Below are 21,261 nucleotides of genomic sequence, written 5' to 3'. Positions count from 1 at the left end.
TTCAAATTAAAATTAACATTACGTAAAGGTAAATTAATGAGTTTTTATTATTTATTATTTATTAAAAAATAATGTTAAAACGACTTGAGCTAATTTCTAAATCTGATATAGAGTTCCAATAAAGATTATTCAAATAACTTTTTTATTATTTATTTAAAATTTTTATTAAAAATATTAATGAGTTTTTATTATTTATTATTTATTTAAAAATATTATTAAAAAATAATGTTGAAATGAGTTTTCAACTTTTTTACGGAGATATATTTCAAAATAGACATCTTTGCAATTATGACTAACTACTAATTTATGGAGTTATAATTCAAAATAGACACATTTGCAATTATGACTAACTACTAATTTAGTCTTTTGCATGTTTTAATTGTAAAAATGGTTTTTTTTTTTCTCTTTTTCTTTACGGGTTTTTATTTCAAAATAGACACGAATTCAATTCAAGTATGTACCATTTGGAAGTTTATAAATAAAATATTTATATAAGAAAAAAGAAAAATTAAACATTGGGGGTGAGTTCTAAAGTTGATTGAGTTATCATAAAAGTATTCAAATTAATTACATAAAAGTAAATTAATGAGTTTTTATTATTTATTATTTATTTTAAAATATTATTAACACATATTGTTGCGACAAATTTTTAATTTTTTATAGAATTCTATTTTAAAATAGACACATTTCTTAGTAATCATAACTTACGACTAATTCAAATACGTACTATTTGAAAATTTATAAATAAATATTTATATATGAAAGAAATAGTTATAGTAAATAAATAAAAATATAAATAAACTAGAGGTATGGTAAATAAATAAAACCTCTTTTTATAGAGATATGGTAAATAAATAAAAACATAAATAAACTAAAGGTATGGTAAATAAATAAAAACTATTTTTATATTTACTCCATAAACCAAAACTAAAAAAAAGTTTTATTTAGGTGAAGCCTTTGGGTCAAATATCATTTTAATACCATGGGCTAAATACCATGAGCCAAATACCATACTATAAAAAAATTATGGTAAATAAATAAAAATGTAAATAAACTAGAGGTATGGTGAATAAATTAATACTCCATAATCCACAGTATATTTACAAAGACTCAAAAAAGAGGTTTTATTTAGGTGAAGTCTATGGGCCAATTTTTTTTTTGGTCAACAGAGGAATCCACAACTGGAGTAGCCTCACAACTCGCATTACCTCATTCCGCCTGCTACCACTATAACCCCTGGGAACTGCGCCTGCCCCTGAACTCATGACCTTCAGTACGAAACCCTGACCTTCAGTACGAAACCCGACTTTCTAACAACTTCACTGCATTGTGATTACCAACTCCCCTACCCTCTGGGCATATGGGCCAAATTATTATTAATACCATGAAAAAAACATTTTTAACCGTAATATTAATATTAATAAAACTAAAGATGGCACAAGATATTGACCTATTGTATTGACCCGTGGTAATACTATGCAAAAAAAACATTATTAACCCTAATATTAATAAAAATAAAAATAAAGATGACCCATGGTATTCATGTGGAATGTAGCCTATTTAAAGGGGTTTATTAAACCAACATAGATCCATCTTTACTGTGGATCTACTAAACACATCCATTTTTACCATGGATCTACTAACCACCAAGAAGGATCAAATATCTTCATATGCAAACTAATACCATGGGCTAAATACCATGGGCCAAATACCATACTATGGTTAAATGAATAAAAATATAAATAAACCAGAGGTATGGTAAATAAATAATATATATATATATATATATATATATATATATATATATATATATATATATATATATCTCCATAATCTACAATATATTTGTGAACATTCAAAAAAGAAATTTTATTTAGGTAATACCATGCAAAAAAAACATTATTAAACCTAATATTGATATTAATAAAAATAAAGGGGACACATGGTATTGACACATTGTATTCACATGGAATGTAGCCTATTTGAAGGGGGAAATTAAACCAACATAGATCCATCTTTACCCTGGATCTACTCAGCGCTCAAGGGATCAAATATTTTGATATGCAAACTAGAATAGAGTGAAAAAAGATTTGATCCCGTGTGAAAAACGATTTCATCCCTAGAGGCGCTTGGTAGATCCGACATTAGACGTAAAGATAGATCTATTATAATAAAATGATTATTATTATTATTAAATTAAACAACATTAACATTTAATATATACAAATTTATAAGTTCAAAATGATTGAGCCCAGAGACTTATTCTACATTTAAAATAAAAATAAAAGTTAAAAATTATGCTCTAAATAGAAAAATAAATAATGTAGGCTATAATAAAAAAAAGTGAAGATATTGTAAAGTACCTAGAAGTAAAACTAATGTATGAGTAAGATGTTCATATGTTATCAAATTATTTTTATATTTTTATTAATTTTAATTTTATTATAAATTTTATATTACAAAAATAATTTGAAAAGAAGAAAAAATTCAATATACATGAGGGAGACCCATTTTAATGGAAATTTTTTATGGACATCTTTTCACTAGCTTAGTGGTTATTCATTAATAAGAGTAATTAAAAAATTTCAACTAATTTAGTAATAAGTTATCAATGAGTTTATAAATAATGTAGTTTATGTACAAAATAGTTAAAATTTTAATTAATATAAGTGGTCTTTATATAGAGAGACATTCTCCAACACAATTTGGAAAATATGTTGTAATGTCTGTTGGTGTTACATATGAATTATAGAATTCACCATTCCCCACATTAATTGTCAATCTGAGGTTTGTCTTGTTATTTCAAGGCTACCATGCAAAGACTATGCAAACCATAGTTTCCCTACTCAGCATTGAGCATTTAATCAACATTATAACAATGTGTAACAACAAGCAATAAAAATAACAACAATCAAAGTAACAACAAATTAGGATTCACAACAACACAAACTTAATGAACCATTATAGCCATAAAGAAATAATCACAACATAAATAAATCTACACACACCACTAATCCGATAACACCTTATCTGGAGATTGTGCACAACTCTCCAATCAAGGCTGTGGCAAAAAGATCAAAGGCTAGATTATCTAGATGAAGAAGAAGGAATTATGGATGAATTATTAATCAGTGTCTTAGAAGAAGAAGCCAAAATAATACAAGAAGTCTTGAGCAATAAACTAAAGGAAAAGGAATAAATTTGTGGAAAATTGAAAGTTAAAGTAGTAGCTCTAAAAAGGGAGTTGGACAAAGCCAACAATAATTTGAAGTGTTCCCAAACATTGGATTCCATTCTCAACTCTCAAAGGCCACCACATGAAAAACATGGACTTGGCTATAAAGGAAAGTCCTCTAATTCAAAGGGAGACACTAGTAAACCTAGAGGTTTTGTTAATGCCATTAAAATATCTCATCACAACAATCCTATAGGAAACAAATTTCATGCCAGGAATGGAATTAGTCCCTTCTTGAGAGGAATCCCTCATCAAGGCAGGCTTATACTAACAAGTTTCAAACTATTTTCCTTGGTTACTTTTTCTTTTGTAAAAAAATTGGTCATCAGGCAAAGCACTATAAGGTGTATAGGGCTAATCAACAAAATCAAATTGTTGACAGTAAGAGGCAATACCAAATCAAAACCTATAATTCCTTTGCTCCTCTTTCAAAATAGAAACTAATATTTTGATTGGTGGGTTGTGTTATATTCTTTCCACGTAGTTAATAGGGGGTTTGAGAGGTACCCCCACTCGCTGCCCCCGAAAAAGTTTGATTTTGGACCCTATGTTAGGTTGGGCAAACCCACCTATGGTTTTGTGCATGAATTTTGCACATGTTTATTAGACGCGATGGTTTTTCGGTCCATGGTATTGGATGCGATGGTTTTTGGTCCATGGTATTGGATGCTTCAGCATGTATAAATATGTATTATAACAGTGAAAGGAACATAATGAAAAATCAAGCTAGTAATCCCGGTTTTGGGATCCAGTGGGAAAATCTCTGTGTATATGTGTTTTATGTGTTATGCTCTTGCATTGTTTATTTTTCTGTGTTTTAGAATTCATATGCAGGAAATTTCTGTACAGGGTTAAAACCTACATTGATATGATAATTACTACCTAATCATATTCATATATTTTATCTTATGCCATTAATATTATTGAGAAATTATACACATAAGATTTCAACAATAATGCAATGAAAAGCATAAGATCATAAGGATATGACCATGGACAATAGAGACAACACAATTTTCTTTAGGAACCCAAACTTGGGAGATAAGCCAACAAATTTCTTCTAGGCGAAATTATTTTTTAGTAAGGTTTACAATTCAAAATTGTCTAGAAATATGTGCCAAAATCCAAGTCCAAACTCTAGTCACTTCATCATATTTCTACTCCCATGTGTGTCTTCTATAGAAGAGAGATGTTGAATTCAAATTGTTCAATTGAATATGTCACATTGTATATATATATATATATACATGTCAAATGGGTGCATTACACACAGTTTCATGGTGGGTTCGATTTGTCCCTTTTGAGCCTACATGAGACCCAATTTTTTTTTCCCATAATTCTTCTAGGTCGGCTAGGAGGTCTCTTGGCATGTGAGAATACCTCCCAATGCAACACAAAAAGTCAACATAAAGAGGTAATTTCTGGGAATTATATCGTAAGGTAAGCCACTCATACTTAAGGGGAAATCTTTTAATTTATTTATTAAATGGGAGAAAGCTTCGTTCGAAAGAGTTTTGAGGGATTTATTCATTAAAATTGATTTGAAACCATTTCTATCTTTATCAACAAAGAGCATGATCAAAACACTTTCTTCATTAGGTTTATCCAATGGTTTATTTTTCTTTCTAGGTACCATTTCCTAAGTAAAGGTCTAAAATAATTTTTCTTTTAACGGAAACTAGCAGTACAACATTTTCTAACGCGTGGGATGCCCATCTAATCAACAGTAAATGAAGTTGCAACCCATTTTGGTTAGGGATCCATTTCAGTGTTGGGGAGTGGAGTGACATTGACCTTATCTATATGTTAGTGTCATATTCAGGGGCCAAGTAGATTATCATAAAAACTAATTATTTGGCGAGATGGGTAGAGGTTGCACTAACTTGAGATTGCTCAATGGAGAGTTGCATGTGTCTATTGTTTACAATATTTTCAAAAGGTTAGGGTGTCTACATAGCTTTACTAGTGATCATCCTCTGGAGATACCCTCAAAACCTCCTCATATTTTTCCCTTACAATACCTTTTATAGGTGCTGGAAAAGCCCCTCTAGGAGTAATAACTATCTCCATAATAGCTAGTGCTACTAAGGCCACTGTCACTTGTCTATGGCCTCCCACACTCTATACTTGTAACACCTCAACCAGTTGTGTCCCGCAAACCATAGACTCCTCAAAGATGCTCATCCTCTCCTTTCACTAGGCTAACTATGTATCGAGTGTTTCTATACACGTTTCTCTCTTTACAATCATCTTTGCCATTTGCGTGGGATAACTCAGTCCCACCCTTCCCTATATGTTAGCCAACAATGTATTGATCTATATGGTAGACTAGTTACCTATCCCTAGAAGGTTGTATCTTCACCCCTATCACTATTTAACTACACTCTCCAATCCTTTTGACTTTTTGTAAAACAAATAATTTTATTAATATATCACTCCTAGTGTATAGTGTTGTGTATGCTCTTATTTATGCCTAGTTTCTTACCTAGGTCATCAACCTGTATCCCTAGATCCACCATGCAAATCTTCCTCAAGAGAGCCTACATATTCACTTATATAGGATGAAAATCTAGTTCTAGAGGAAAATACACATTCTCGAGATTGAGATCAAGCAATAGTTTAAGATCATGTTCCATAGCCACCAATGGAAGAGCCTTAACTCTGCCTAGAGAAGGAGAAGGTAGTTAGGATGGATGAGTTCACAGAGGAAAAAGTCACTATAGAGATAAAGGCTTTAACACCAATGCAACAATATATATTGTTTGCGAGTAGCTGGTGAATTAGCTCATTACGAACATGGCCTTGTCAAAGTGGGAAATTCAGTAAGAAAAGATGACATATGGGGATGATAGAGAGGACCTTTCAAAAGTGGGAGTTTAACTCATTAAAGGTGGTGTTCCCTAGATCTTTTTAGCATCATTGTTTCCTGGGAAATTAACTGCACCATCTCCTCATCGATTGGTCCATTTCTAGGTCATGTGGAATTGGACGATATTTACACATTGGATGGACAAAAATAACATAGAATGGGGAAAGAGAATGCATTTGAGATCAACACCTGCAATAATATTCACACTTTGACTTACTTCAATAAATAGGGGCATACTCACGTTTCAAGACCACCCAAAGTGCTTAGTTGGATACAAATTTCTTATACTTATTTATTTAAATGGTTCAGAATACAAATATAAATATTGATAAATTATTCTATCATGTGATTTAAGCCGAAATACTTTCTCAATATTGATATGGATCACAGAAGCCTCAACTCAACAAATATAAATGTTGATAATAATCAAATGCGAATAAAAAGCTACTTAAAACATATCCTTATTCTTTCTAATTCGGTAGAACTTTCTCAAATATATACAAATTTCAATTACACAACTAAAGATTTGTTAAGTGTATTTTTTTAAGGCTATTAAAAATCAGATTTATAAAAAACCCCAATTCATCCTCGTTGAAAGTCTAACACATACTACAAAGACTTTGTAAAATAACATAAATATTTCCTAAAAATACTTATTAACAATCTAATCCATTTATTCATTAATTAAAAAGATAAGTATAATTAAACGAACTACTCTCATAATCAAACCATTATCTATTTTAATTGAGATTATAAACTTGTCATAACCCAAAACTGTAAGTGGTTTTGGGCTTATCCTAAAGTGGTTTTGAAATGGAGCTAATCAGCCCAATTTTTTTTATGTTATAAAGACATGCATTCAAAAGGTTATTTCCACTATTAATCTTGTTAAACTTTGATTATGTTTCATCGTATCTTATTACTTAAAATACTTTCCACTCGATGGAGAAACCCAAATTACACATATTTATAATTAAAAATATATTTGAGATGGGTATTATATTTCCGATTAAACATAATTCCCATTTTTTTTTATGATTTTAATTCATTTCTACTTTAAACAAGGGCGGCTGCGACGCAGCGAGTCCCTGCATCAAGTTGACTTAGCGTCTCAAGGCATCGTTAACAGTGTGAAGACATGCAGGCGAGCGGCCAGGCAAGCAACTCTAGCTCTCAAACTCAAAAAGAGAGGCTGCAATTTTCCAGTTTTGTCTTAGAACAAAGAGAAATTTTCTTAATTTGCACGTTAAACTCCCTGCGAATGCAAAAAATAGCAAAAACTCTTGCTTGCAGAAACGAAGGGAACGGTTCACCTTCATCTGCCATCTCCAGCAACTTCTTGAGCAATGATACCAACAGACATCTCCAGCAGCAACTTCTTGAATCAGTGACGTTATATATTGAAAGTAATGACTGTGAGGGCTCTAAATCTTCATTAAGGATCTAGTGTGTATGCTTTATTTACTATTTTAAAATTTGTATTATTAATGTATACAGGAAAACCTCGGGACTAGTTTTACAGCGTAGTTTATGTTCTAGGCGAGTCTGGATTGAGAGCAATTCATGCAAAAAAAAGATGGTAGTCCTGTCTGTTATATTACAGGCATCACCGATTTTGGGGACTGTACAGTCTGTTGTTGTGATTACCAAGCTACTTAATGCGCCACCGCCACCGCCACCCTCTGTCGCATGATCAGAAAACGTTAAACTCCCCAAACCACATAGAGCACCAGTAAACCATATCTAGTTATGCTATTATGGCATTACATACGTATTTGCGCTTCAAACCCTTCATATTAAAAAAGAAACCGATGCATAAGAGAATGCGTATGAACATCTATGTACACTGAACACTGAAAATTTGTGATATTCAATAATGCAGGCAGCCAATTATTGCAATTGCATTTCTAACAAGATTTAGAAAGCCTGCACATGGAAGATTTCCTGTGAAAAATGTTCTTCAGAATAAAATAACTCTATGGCATGAATTCCCAACGACGATGTGGAAACAAGCTATTTGTGAAGTTTTAAAACAGTAATCCATATCTGTGAAATATATACAAGAAACCAAAACATTGAGATAAACCATGATTAGCCCAGTTGAAAGGGGAAGCTTTTTCTCAAAGAGTCCTCTCGTATTCAGAAATACTGGCAGATGCGCATTATTAGACAACCACGAGTCTACGAAAGACCTGTTATGGATACCTTGTATCATTTGTATATGTGTGGATACCTGAGGTGGGAAAAGAGATGGATGGCAGGTTGGTGAGAATTGAACTACATTTCAGCATCCCTCCAACAGCCAATAGGCCCTCGACAAACCCAGCAGCCTATCCCAGTGGCCTTGTCCATGTGATGGTTCATGTTTATGCTTATGGATTTATTTTTGTAAGTTGTAACTGATTATATATATGACTAGATATATCAATAACCTAACTAGGCTTGTTTGTATTTACGAGTTTGGTTCTGGTTCCGTTTTCTCTATGAAATATCATAGATCGATGAGACTTCTGATAATCTTTCATGCAATCTCTTATGTCTAGTTTGGATAAGGCACTTCTTGAATCGAGCCACATCACGCAAGGCAAGAGACGCCACGTCACAAAAGGAGGTCCCACCGTCCTGTGGGAGTGTCAAAGCAATAAGGCACCCACATGATTGTTTTTTCATGATGAACACAGCCACGTATCGCTCATGCAGAAGCATTTCATTCTTGTGAAGACGATGAGAAAATATGGTTTAGCCTCGACGCAGATTTTAAGCTTCGGGCTATCAATTTTATTTGCCAGCGTTCATGGACTTCCGTGGTAGAATCTACCGTGCTGGTGTATTGCATTTTCACGAGAGAGATTTGGCTCGAAGTTTGGTAGTATTTGTATCTGATGCTTCAGTACCAGAAGGGATGGAGGATTTACTCAGAAAGCGAGTAGCCAGACAAGGATTTTATTGCCTTCGCAAAGTCCGCGAGTGACCCATTTCAGTTCATGGCGCTGACTCTGTGTAACAGAAGAGTGGGTGCTATCAATAGCCTTCGTGAGTTGAATACCACCGCCAATAAGAAATTACTTCGATGATTACTTGTAAGATATTTTGTATTCTAGATGAATTGTAAAAGAGATTTTGGCTAGAATGCATTTAACCAGGCTGTGGAAATGGATGCAGTCATATCCACACAAGATTTTGACAAGGAGAAGATCCAAAATGCATACAATCAGACAGACCTCTGGTTTGGCCGGATTTCCCAAACGGGACGAAAGCAAATACGATGCTTTTGGCGCTGGACATAGTTCTACCAGTATCTCCGCTGGACAGGTATTTGGGGCTGGAATGAACAGTTGGTTACAAGAATTATATGGGTTTTCAGGTATGGCAGTTGGGAGAGATTTACTGAAGAAAAAAAAACCATGTGGTGGCCGTGATTGGGGATGGAGCCATGATAGCAGGACAAGCTTACGAGGCTATGAATAATTCGCAAGTTTCGCTGCCAACTGCCACACTAGACGGAGCTGCGCCGCCCGTAGGAGCACTTACCAGGGCTCTCACAAAGCTCCAGTCCAGCAAAAAACTTCGCAAACTCAGAGAAGCCACCAAGGTAACATTTTACATATATTTGTCCTGAAAACAAGTGGAATTTTGTTTAGATTATCTGGGTTTATTGAATTTATTTTGATCTTAGATGTTAAGAATATTTTGGAATCAGATAGTTATAATTAAGGTTATTTATTCCACCTACCTCATGTATGTCTGATTGTGCAGCGTGCAGCTGGATAATGGTCTGCTCTTCTTGCAGGCTGAATTCGGTCTGAGATAATTCGTCCACCGCAAGCGGCAGCTTTTTCCACACCGTTGCAGACCTGCAATACAACAAAATAAAGCCCCACGAGCAAATTTGTGAAACATCCTTCTGTTACAGGGAATTGAACGCTAACACAGATCTATGCACAGAAGTCGTTACCTGCATTGACTGGAACGGATCTCCAGTTGCCAAGGCCGTGTTGCTCGATGTATGCCAGCAGCTTCTTGTCTTCTTCGGGAGTCCAGGGCCCTCTCTTCACTCCAGCTTTGTCGCAGCACGGTGCACGGCCCATGCTTCAAATTTAAAGAACTGAAAGAACAAAAAGAAGTTTCACAGTCCCGGAGCCTGGCAGAGGCGAATGAGCAATGGAGTGGTGCGTGCATAGAATAAATAAGCGGCGACATCAAACTACACAGCTGTTGTCCATGTAGCACGCACAGCCCCTGCATGCACAAACTACACAGCTGCTGTCCATGTAGCACGCACAGCCCCTGCATGCACGGACACCTGCACACCTGCAGCACCAACACCCGTTAACATCAAAGCTCAGCATACCTTGCAACCAAAACAAAGCACCCGTTACCCGTTAGCATATCCTGCAAACGAATTAATGTTAACATTAATACCAAACCGTGACGGTTAACGATAATGAACAGGTCGCAAATTTCCGAAATAGCCTAAGTTTTGGCCTCTCCCACCTCGGGAAGAGGCCAAATAAGATGGCAGTCCTTCGGCATCCTGGCGAGGAGGGCAGACAGCCTTGAAACTTTGATCTAACCTTGATATAACCGCCGTATAACAGAGAAGCAAAGGGGTGAAGTAATGCTAAGTAGGGGTCATATCGATTACTATAGTCCCTGCCGGATGCCAGATGGCAGGGACTAATAAGAATATAAAATGAAAAGAAAGGTCTCATTACAACAACCAACATTGGATCACACAAACAAATGCATAGGCCAAGTATGAAGACATGAAAAGACTTTGGGTATTCATGAAATTTGCAAATTGGTGCGTAATTTCATTTCAAAGTTTATCCTATTTGAAAACCATGTTCTTATTGAAAACATTTTGGGTTTTCATGAAATTTGCAAATCGGTGACAAATTTCATTTCAGAGTTTATCCTATTTGAGAACCATATTTTCATGCAAAGTATAATACATGATATATAGAGCATCGTAGGGTACCTACAAATTATTCAAACAAAAATCCAATCCAACATTTGATATGGTTTGGCCAATTTATTGACTTCAATTTGGTATTTTTTGGAATTTTGTTTACTGTAGTTCATGAAATCTACTTCTTCAACATGTTGTTTTCACTTCCATCTGCTTAAGAAAAGGTCAATTTGTAAATTTCTAAAAAAAAATCGTGTGGTTTAGGAGTAAAAGTATTATTTTGAATGACAAAGTAGTGAGAGGCATAAATACTTTTTTTTCTCCTTTACATTTACTAATTTGTGTTTAACATCAAATTGCCTGGCCAACTAATGTACTTCCTCTTTGAAATTAGATACCTATGCCATACAATTATCTTTTGCCAACCCTATAGTCCAAAGTTTTTTTTTTCCTTTCAATTTTCTTCTTGCATTCAAAATTCCACTCATAAGAAGTAGTTTAGTAGTAACCTTTGTTATTTAGGGTCAATGAGTTGACAGTGAGTCCACAAAAAAGCTATAGCCCTTTTTTGGGCAACATTTCATTTTAGTCACAATTATGTACATTTTCGAAATCTGGAAAAAAACTCATGCATAATTAAGTTCTTAATTATCCCTTAAAAATGATAAATCCATTGGATCTCATAGTACATCCTTTTGAAAATGTTAAGGATACATATGGACATTATCATCTAACCATCGATTCTACCATGCTTTGAATGAAATTCCACATGTTGTAGGGTGCAACCATTTATAATATGAAGTAACTTCACAAGGAAGGTTGGAGATGAGAAGTAGATTAGGGGTAAGGAAAGTGCCTCCACATTCTCATTCTAAATTAAAGTGGGATGTGATGTAGGACACATAAATGTGGAGGATTGAGAGAAGCTTCAACAATCACATGGAAAAAAAATGTGAAATGTAAGATAAAAATGTGGGATGGGAATGGAAGGTGTGTAATGTAGGATACAACCGTTGGATGAGAATGGAAGGTGTGGAATGTTGGATACAAATGTGGGATGGGAATGCAAGGGATCCTTGGTCTCTAACAGGGATAAATATATCATGAATATAATTTGCGCATTGTAAATTAGTATAAATGCATAATCATGGTTAGAGTGAAATGATATTCTTAAGATCTAACTGAAAATAATCAATCTAAAGAACCATGAACAACACCCAAAAAATGCAATACAAACAATTTGTGTAATATAAATTAGTGCAAATGCATAATCATGGTTAGGGGGGAGAATTTTCTTCAGCTCTAATTGAAACTAATCAATCTAAAGAACCCTGAACAACACCCAAAAATCACAATAAAAACATTCACTAGGAAGTCTTTGGTATTCAAAGTGTATATGGGAACCATTACGAGGTCCTTGGTATCATAGATAGATGTTGAATCCCTAATCGTAGGTGGGGGATTGAAACAAAAATATTTGTTCCCTAAACTATACATCACAAGCTCAAGCACCATGCATGGGACTAAAGCAAGAGCATGTGTTCTCTAAACCATCCTTCTCAAGCTCAAGCACCATGCATTAGTCCTCAAACCACTACATGTGACCTTTGTGGGGGATCAACCACCTCAAGTGTGTTATGAACGCCATGAACAAGTTAAATGTGAATCAAGAGTGGGCATCAAGGTATAACCAAGGATGAGGGAGGAAACCAAAAGCCTTATGCCATAATGACACTTATTAAGGGTCAATTACCATCAAAAACAGCTGTAATCTACAAAAAAATTGACTCTCTTGAAGATGTTTTGTGTGGCTAGTTTACAAGTAGACATTATGATGTTTTCAATAAATATTAATAGGTCTTTAGGTCTGAACAATGATCAATCAAAAATAAAAAGAGATTTAAGTATTTAACAAAGCTACTCTAACTCAAACATCATGAAAGATGCATTGAAAAACCACAAAGAACATTTCCTTGGCATGTTTGATCTCTAAATAGGATATGACATACATTAATTAATTTTGGTTACTAATGATGAGTCTAGAGGCCTATGGGGTTGGGTTTATGTGTTAAACATATCAATATCTCTTTCTTTAAAGTTCGTAATTTTGAAAAGTTAGTTTACCAAGATAGACTTGGGAGATATTTTTCTAAAGTTGATATAGTAGTCATTTACGTAAAAACAAACTAAAAACTCAATTTTAATGAGCTTATGCAGTATATCAATCATCTTTCCATCTAATGGTCTTTTCATAGCTTCCATAACTTGGAAGAGTAGCCGAGTACTAATACCAGATCTAAAGTTTAAGTTATCAAAAAAGTTGAACAACATTCATCGGATTACAAAAGAGGTCCAACAACCTTCAATACAGATTTCAATATTCCAAACTCAAACCAGACCAAAAACAAAATATGCAACTTACTTTTGTTAGAAAAATACATTGTATCTTTCCCAAGATGGTTGTTCAGAAAAATCCTGTTATTTCCTTGATCAAATGATCAACTTGCTTATGATGCCCATGGGATTTAGTATATCATCTAGTCAAAAGAACTGTTATGTTACTTATTATAGCATCTCAATTCGAACACAAATGCCTCCACCAAACACAAACCCTATCAATAAAATTCATGTGAATCATATGTAACACACAGTAATGAAACAAGTAAAATGAATATGCATTGCATTATATCAATAAAATTCATGTGAATCACATGTAACACATAATAATGAAACAAGTAAAATGGAAATGCACTACATTAGATCACACACCACCACAGTATTATTTATTGAATACCCAAATAGAAAATTTCAATGAATTCCATCTACCAGCTCAATTACTCAACATAACACAGTTACTGCTCAGAGCATCTTAATTTTGATCTTGAGCTGGTGGGACTCAAATACAAACTCTGTCAATGAAGTTCACAAACTTAAAACAAACTTAAAACTAGACCCATAATAAATGAAGTTCACAAACTTAAAACTAGACCCATAATAAGAAAACTCTCCCGTTTTGGAGTTACTAAAAAAACAGTACAATCTGTTCAAATCTTCTTCATTTTTCTGCTTGCATTTGTTCTGGGTTTCATGCATGATGGGCAGTACCATTCAAGTGGAGGAGGAGATCTGAGCCTTGGTTTCAAACAATCCATATGGTAAAACTTGAAAGGGCAATGAAGGTGACTACATTTTATGTGAAAGGGCAATCAAGGTAGGCTTATACCAACAAGTATCAAACTATTTTCCTTGGTCACTTCTTCTTTTAAAAATTTTGGTCATTAGGAAAAAAACTACAAGGTGTATAAGGATAATCACCAAAATAAGATTGTTGACAGTAAGAGGCAATACCAATTCAGAACTTATAATTCCTTTTCTCTTGTTTCAATGTAGAAACTAATCTTTTGATATGATAATTACTACCTAATCATATTCATATGGTTTATATTATGCCATTGATATTATTGAGCAATTATACACATGTTTTTAATAATAATGCATTGAAAAGAGTAATATCATAAAGAGACAACGACGGACAATAGAGACAACACAATTTTCTTTAGGAACCAAAACTTGGGATATAACCCAAAAAATTTTCTTCTAGGTGAAACTATTTTTTAGTAAGGTTTACAATTCGAAATTGTCTAGAAATATGTGCCAAAAACCAAGTCCAAACTCTAGTCACTTCATACAAGTTGAATGGGTGAAATACACACACTTTCATGGTGGGGTTGAATTCTCCATTTTGAGCCTACATGAAACCCATTTTTTTGTTTTTATTCTCCATAATTCTTCTAGGCCGGCTAGGAGGTCGGCTAGTGAAACACAAAAAATCAACAGAAAGAGGTAATTTATGGGAATTATAGCCTGAGGTAAGACACTCATACTTAAAAGGAAATCTTCTACTTTATTTTTCAAATGGTAGAAAGCTTCATTTGAAATCATTTTGAGGGATTTATTCATTAAAATTGATTTGAAACCATCTCTATCTTTATCAACAAAGAGCTCGTGCAAATCACTTTCTTGGTTAGGTTTATCCAAGGGTTTATTTTTCTTTCTAGGTACCATTTCCTAAGTAAAGGTCTAAAATAATTGTTCTTTTAATGAAGACTAATAGTGTGACATTTTCTAACATATGGGATGCCCATCTACTCAATAGTAAATGAAGTTGCAACACATTTTGGTTAGGGAGCTATTTTAGTGTTGGGGAGTGGAGTGGCATTGACCTTATCCATATCTTAGTGTTCTATTTAGGGGCCAAGTATATTATCATAAAAAATGATTATTTGGCGAGATGGTTAGAGGCTACATTGACTTGAGATTGCTTAGTGGAGAGTTGTGTGTTTCCATTTTTTATAATATTGTCAAAAGGTCTAGGTGCCTACATAGTTTTACTAGTGATCAGCTTTCGGAGATACCCTAAGAACCTCCTCATCTTGTGCCCTTATAATACCTTTTATAGGTGTTAGAAAAGCCCTTATAGGGGTAATAACTATCTCCACAATAACTAGTGCTACTAAGGCCACTGTCACCTGTCTATGGCCTCCCAAACTCTACACCTATAACACCTCAACCAGCTATCTCTCGCCAAAAAAAGACTCCTCTAAGGTGCTCATCCTCTCCTTTCACTAGGCTAACTATGTATCCAATGTAGCTATATGAGCGTCTCTATTTATAATCATCATTGCCATTTGTGTGGGATCATTCAGTCCTATCCTAGCCTGTATGTTAGCCAACAATGTATCGATTTATGATTGTATACTAGTTACCTATCTCTAGAAGGTTGTATCTTCACCCCTATCACTATTTAACTACACTCTCCAATCCATTCAACTTTTTGTAAAACAAATACTTTTATTAATATATCACTCTTATTGCATAGTGTTGTGTATGCTCTTATTTATGCCTATTTTTTACCTAGGTCATCAACCTGTATCCATAGATCCACCATTCAAATGTTCCTCCACAGAGTCTACATATTCACTTATATAGGATGAAAATCTAGTTCTAGAGGAAAATACATATCCTCTAGATTGATATCAAGCACTAGTTTAAGATCATGTTCCATAGCTACTAGTGGCAGAGCCTTAACTTCACCTATAGAAGGAGAAGGTAGTTATGATGGATGAGTTCACGAAGGAACAAGCTACTATAGAAACAAAGGCTTCAACAATAGTGCAACAATATATATTTTTTAAGAGTAGCTGGTGAATTACCCCATTACGAACATGGCCTTGTCAAAGTGGGAAATTGGTGGCCTGGGTGCAGGCGATATGGACAACCTCTCAAATCTAGCTACAATTTCTTCAATATCTAGTTGAATTTCAACTTCTACATCTATTGGCGTATTAGTAATCTACATCCACATGGGCTTTTCCCTCTGATCACCCCAATCCTTGTCATCGGCAGGAAGTTGCTACATACAGCCTTATACTCTATCAGGACTATAATTCCAAAAGAATTACGCAAAACCACTCTCGACACTTTGAAAATGAGGAACCTGCATTTTCAACGCAAAATACACTATCTGTTACACTAAAAAATGTCACCATGGCTATTTACAGTCGGTATGGCTCAATCAACAGTCATACTACCCTTTTGAGCAAGTCTTATGCCTCTACTATTCATATCAAACTCCAAGAAAGAGAGAAAGTCTTTATAAAACATGTTTATCTCTGGGTACGCAGGTTCTCTCAAGCCTTGCCTGCGGGTACGCACCTTTTGTTCATAAGGTCTGCGTCCAAGGACGCTCTGTATCTAAAGGGGCAGGTGCGTCCCTCTGAAAAGGTTAAAATGCGCAAGTTTTATCTTCAAAAACTTACTTGTGGTCATTTCTAGAGCATTCTAGAAGATTCTTGGATGAGTATTGAGCGCCTCCAGATGGTTCATGCACTCTTATCAAAGAGGAACTTATCCCATCAATAAGGGAGTGATCCCATCCAAAGAGGGGACTATCCCATTGATGGTGGACCTGATTAACTTCCTCTTGAGCACTATAAAAAGAGGCATTGAGCCAGAAGGAAAAAGGTTGAAAGCTATAGATTTCTAAGGGTAAATGCTGCAGGAATTAGGACTCCCATTTAGAAGCTTGTGAGGAGAGATTGTCATCTTTACTTGTTCTATTTGGAAGTGGGTGAGCTTTGTCAAAGTAGAGGAAGACTCTTGTGGACACTGGAAGGAGCTTGCACAACACCAAGGCTCAGGTTGTAATGGTTCCTTTTGATTACCTTTAATGCAAATTGGTCCATTCTTCTCAATAGCTTGTTGTTAATGGGTTATTTCATGTACTCCTTGGTCTATATGTTGAATATGCTTTGTTTTATGTTATAATCAGGTGCTATTTAATTGTTTGACTGTTGGTGATTGCAGGTTTTGGAGAACGGGAGGAGCTCATCCGGATCAACAAAGCTTGGACTTCTACAACAGCGTTTGGACAGAGGTAAGAACGAAACACTTGATTTCTCATATCATAATGTATGTTTAGAGAAGGATAGCTCCAGTTTGTTTTGTTTGTCATTAGAATGTCTTAGACTTCTAGGAAGGTCAGCTGTGTCCGCACCCTTGACTGATTCCGTGTGACACTATCGGCGAGAATTTTGTTCCAAAGAAACAAAATACACTATCACCGCTTTTAACCATAGTATTGCGTTATAAACAATATACACTATTGACCCCTTCCAACACTCCTTCTCCAATCCAATAACACGTGGCTATCGACAATCGCTATCGGCGATTCTAAAAGACCACACCATAGGCTCCTCCCACTTCAACTGTGTGATGCGACAATCCTTGCAGACCCGAAAATTTATCCAACTTGCTATATAATATTTCGGGTCCAAGCTTATCGGAGTTTCAGACCTCAGCAATTCCATAGCCCTTTCCACTCCACTTGTGATTAGGTGATGAGATAAAGGTTCGGGCCTGAACTGATACATGCATATAATTAGCTAACAGAGAACTATTAATGTAAATACATAGAGAGAGGTTTCTTCAAAGGATAATACTCTTGAGCACCCCTCTAACTATGAGCCTCCCGTCATTTTATTTATAATCAATAGATAAGGCTTTCTCAACCATTATCCTTTATAAAAGCATGCTTTTACATAGAGTGATTTAAACCATAAAGCTTTGTTACAACTATCCATAAGCGATGATTTTGCATGATTTATTCTTAATTCTATTTTTATCCTAAACTAGGAAAGCATGGAAATTGTTGGCTAAAGGACCCCAGATTTTTTTGGATTTTTGGAATATGTTTGAAGACTTTTTCCCTCTAAGTCACATGCTCCTGCATTAGACTCTTGAGGACAAAATTCTTCATGGGCTCCTCTGCATGAGTTCATCGACAGAACTGCCCAGTTTCTATAGCATATCTTCTGTAACCCAAGTAGCTTCAATGCTTGGCTAATCCTTCCACTTTACGAAATACTTGAAGCACTCTTGTCCCCTTGTGTTCTTAAACACCTTCTTGTCCAGAATTCTTTCTGCCTGTAAATTCTTTGTTGTGGGTAACTGTGTTACCCAATCAATCTCTTGGGTCTCTTAATCTTGTGCCGTATCATTTTCATTTTCACCTTCATACTTGTACAGGTCTGCAACATTAAAAATTGGTGATATTCCAACATCAGGGGGTAACTCAATCTCGTAGGCATTTGCAGAAAATCTCCTCAACACTCTGCACGGTCCAATTTTTTGAACTTTAGTTTGTTATACTCCCTCTTTGGAAACCTCTCCTTTCTAAGATGTGCTAAAATGAGATCTCCAACTTAAAAGTTCACCTCTCTTCTTCTCATGTCTACTCTGGTTGTGTATTTGATGTTGTTGTCCTGCAGCTGTTGCTTCACTTATTCATGTATTTCCTGCATTTCTGAAGCAAAGTCTTCACCCTCTGCACTTCTCATCTCTTCTTTTCCCAACTTTCTTAACTCAACTACTCTTCTTGGATGCATTTCATAAACAATATGGAATGGACTCTGTCCTGTGCTCCTGTTAGGTGAGTCATTATATGAATATTCATCTTGTGCCAATACTAGATCCCATTGCTTTGGATGTTCTGCAGTAAGGCTCCTTAAAAGTTTACCTAATCTCTTGTTCACCACTTCAGTCTATCCATCAGTTTGTGGATGATAGGTAGAACTGAAACTTAATTTAGTTCCCATCTTCTTCCATAGTCTCCTCCAGAAATATCCAACAAATTTGGAATCCCTGTCTGAGACAATACTTTTGGGCAACCCATGCAATCTTACAATCTCCTTAAAAAACAAATTAGCAATGTGAGAAGCATCACTAGTTTTGTAACAGGAAATAAAGTGTGCCATTTTTTAAAATCTTTCCACTACAACAAAAATTGAATCATTACCTCTTTGAGTCTTTGGTAAGCCCAAAACAAAATTCGTACTTACCATATCCCAAGGTCTATCTGGAATTGGTAATGGGATATACAAACTTGTGTTTTGGCTTCTTCCCTTTGCATGTTGACAGACTTTGTGAGTTATCACATACTTCTCCACTTCATATTTCATTTTCGGCCAAAAATAAAATCTGTTTAGCTGATCCATAAGTCTTCTCTATGCCAAAATGTCCTACAAGTCCTCCAGTATGTTTTTCTTTGATTAAATTCTCCCTCATTAAATAGTTTGGTATGCACAGTTGATTTTTCTTAAATAACAGTCCATCTTGTAAGAAGTAATCTAACCATCTACTCCTATCCACCAAAACAGGATTCTTACAAGCCTCAAACGCCTCTTTATAATCTGAATCAGTCTCATACAATTCTTTAAGAAAATCAAAACCCAACACTTGGATTTGACTCTCTTGAAATAATACATTCCTCCTACTTAAGGCATCTGCAACTTTGTTTGGCTGCCCATTTATATGATTCAAAACAAAATGGAAACCTTGAAGATACTCTACCCACTTAGCATGTTTCTGGCTGAGCTTTGGTTGTTGCATTATAAACTATAGTGCATGGTTATCTGAATAAAGGATAAATTCTTTTGCCATTAAATAATGCCTCCATTTTTTTTAGTGACTGCACAAATGTGTAGAACTCCTTGTCATAAGAAGAATACTTCCTTTTTGAATCATTCAACTTTTCACTAAAATAAGCTATTGGTCTATATTCCTGGCTTAAAACACCTCGAATTGCTTCTCCGCTGGCATGACACTTCACTTGAAAAGGTTTGCTAAAATTAGGTGGAACCAAAATAGGCTTTTCAGTGATTTTCTTCTTTAACAACTGAAAATTATTCTCTTCTTCAGTAGTCCATCTAAATGGTTGTTTATCCTTCTTTATGGTCTCAATAATAGGTGGATTAACCTTACTAAATTCTTGTTGAATTTTATATAAAAGCTAGCAAGGCCATGAAAACTTCTTACCTCAAAAACACTCTTGGGTGAAGGCCACTCCATAATTTCCTTGATCGTCTCTGGATCCATCTTCAGCCCTTCAGCAAAAATAACAAAACCCAAGTACACTAGCTCTTCTTTCATGAATGAACACTTCTTCAAATTCAGCAATAATTTCTCCTGCTGCAGCCTTTGTAATACATAATTTAGATATCTCACATGCTCCTCCTTAGACCTATTGTAAACTAATATATTGTCCAAATATACTATTACAAACTTACCAATGAATTCTTTAAGAACTTCATTCATGAGTCTCATAAATGTACTTGGTGCATTGGATAACCCAAAAGGCATTACTCTCCACTCATGTAATCCCTCATTTGTCTTAAAAGCGGTTTTCCACTCATCCCCTTCCCTTATCCTTATTTAATGATACCCACTTTTAAGATTTAGTTTGTAATTGGTGCATTGGATAACCCAAAAGGAATTAATCTCCACTCATATAATCCCTCATTTGTCTTAAAAGCAGTTTTCCACTCATCCCCTTCTCTTATCCTTATTTAATGATACCCACTTTTAAGATCTAGTTTCGAAAAATACTTTTCTCCACTCAAGTAATCCATTAAATCCTCAATCCTTGGTAATGGAAATCTACTTGAATATGATTTTATTGATGGCTCTTGAATCTGTACACATTCTCCAACCTCCACCTTTCTTTGGACTCAACACTGTTGGTACTGCACAAGGACTCAATATTTCTTTGATCATCCCTTTGTCAAGCAATTCTTGCACCTGCTTTCTAACTTCTTCATTTTCAATAGGAGTCATTCTATAGGCTTGTTTATTAGGTAGACTCTCTCCAAGAATCAAATCTATATGATGGCTAATTCCTCTAATGGG

At 35.0% G+C, this 21,261-nt stretch overlaps 1 protein-coding gene across 1 annotated transcript; it reads right to left on the bottom strand.

Annotated features, from left to right (window-relative positions):
* Positions 1-9,817: 9,817 nt before the first annotated feature.
* Positions 9,818-10,268, bottom strand: LOC149162859 (transcription factor MYB106-like). The gene is made up of 2 exons (XM_089435816.1): positions 10,060-10,268; positions 9,818-9,958 (listed from the first exon to the last, which is right to left on the bottom strand). Exons 1-2 carry the CDS (start codon positions 10,190-10,192, stop codon positions 9,834-9,836), a joined length of 258 nt encoding a protein of 85 aa, XP_089291942.1. The 5' UTR covers positions 10,193-10,268; the 3' UTR covers positions 9,818-9,833.
* Positions 10,269-21,261: the final 10,993 nt, after the last annotated feature.

This window comes from Pinus tabuliformis, chromosome 5_2 (assembly GCF_031772625.1).
Source record: "Pinus tabuliformis cultivar Carrire ecotype Pingquan chromosome 5_2, CPIR1, whole genome shotgun sequence".
Taxonomy (NCBI): Eukaryota; Viridiplantae; Streptophyta; class Pinopsida; order Pinales; family Pinaceae; genus Pinus; species Pinus tabuliformis.
This window is presented reverse-complemented; position numbering and strand designations above follow the sequence as displayed.

Bases quoted from the DNA above. Each gene is read 5' to 3' on its own strand.
- LOC149162859 (XM_089435816.1), bottom strand. From the start codon at position 10,192: ATGGGCCGTGCACCGTGCTGCGACAAAGCTGGAGTGAAGAGAGGGCCC. The intron at 9,959-10,059 runs GTAACGACTTCT...GTTGTATTGCAG, and splicing joins ATCCGTTCCAGTCAATGCAG to GTCTGCAACGGTGTGGAAAA.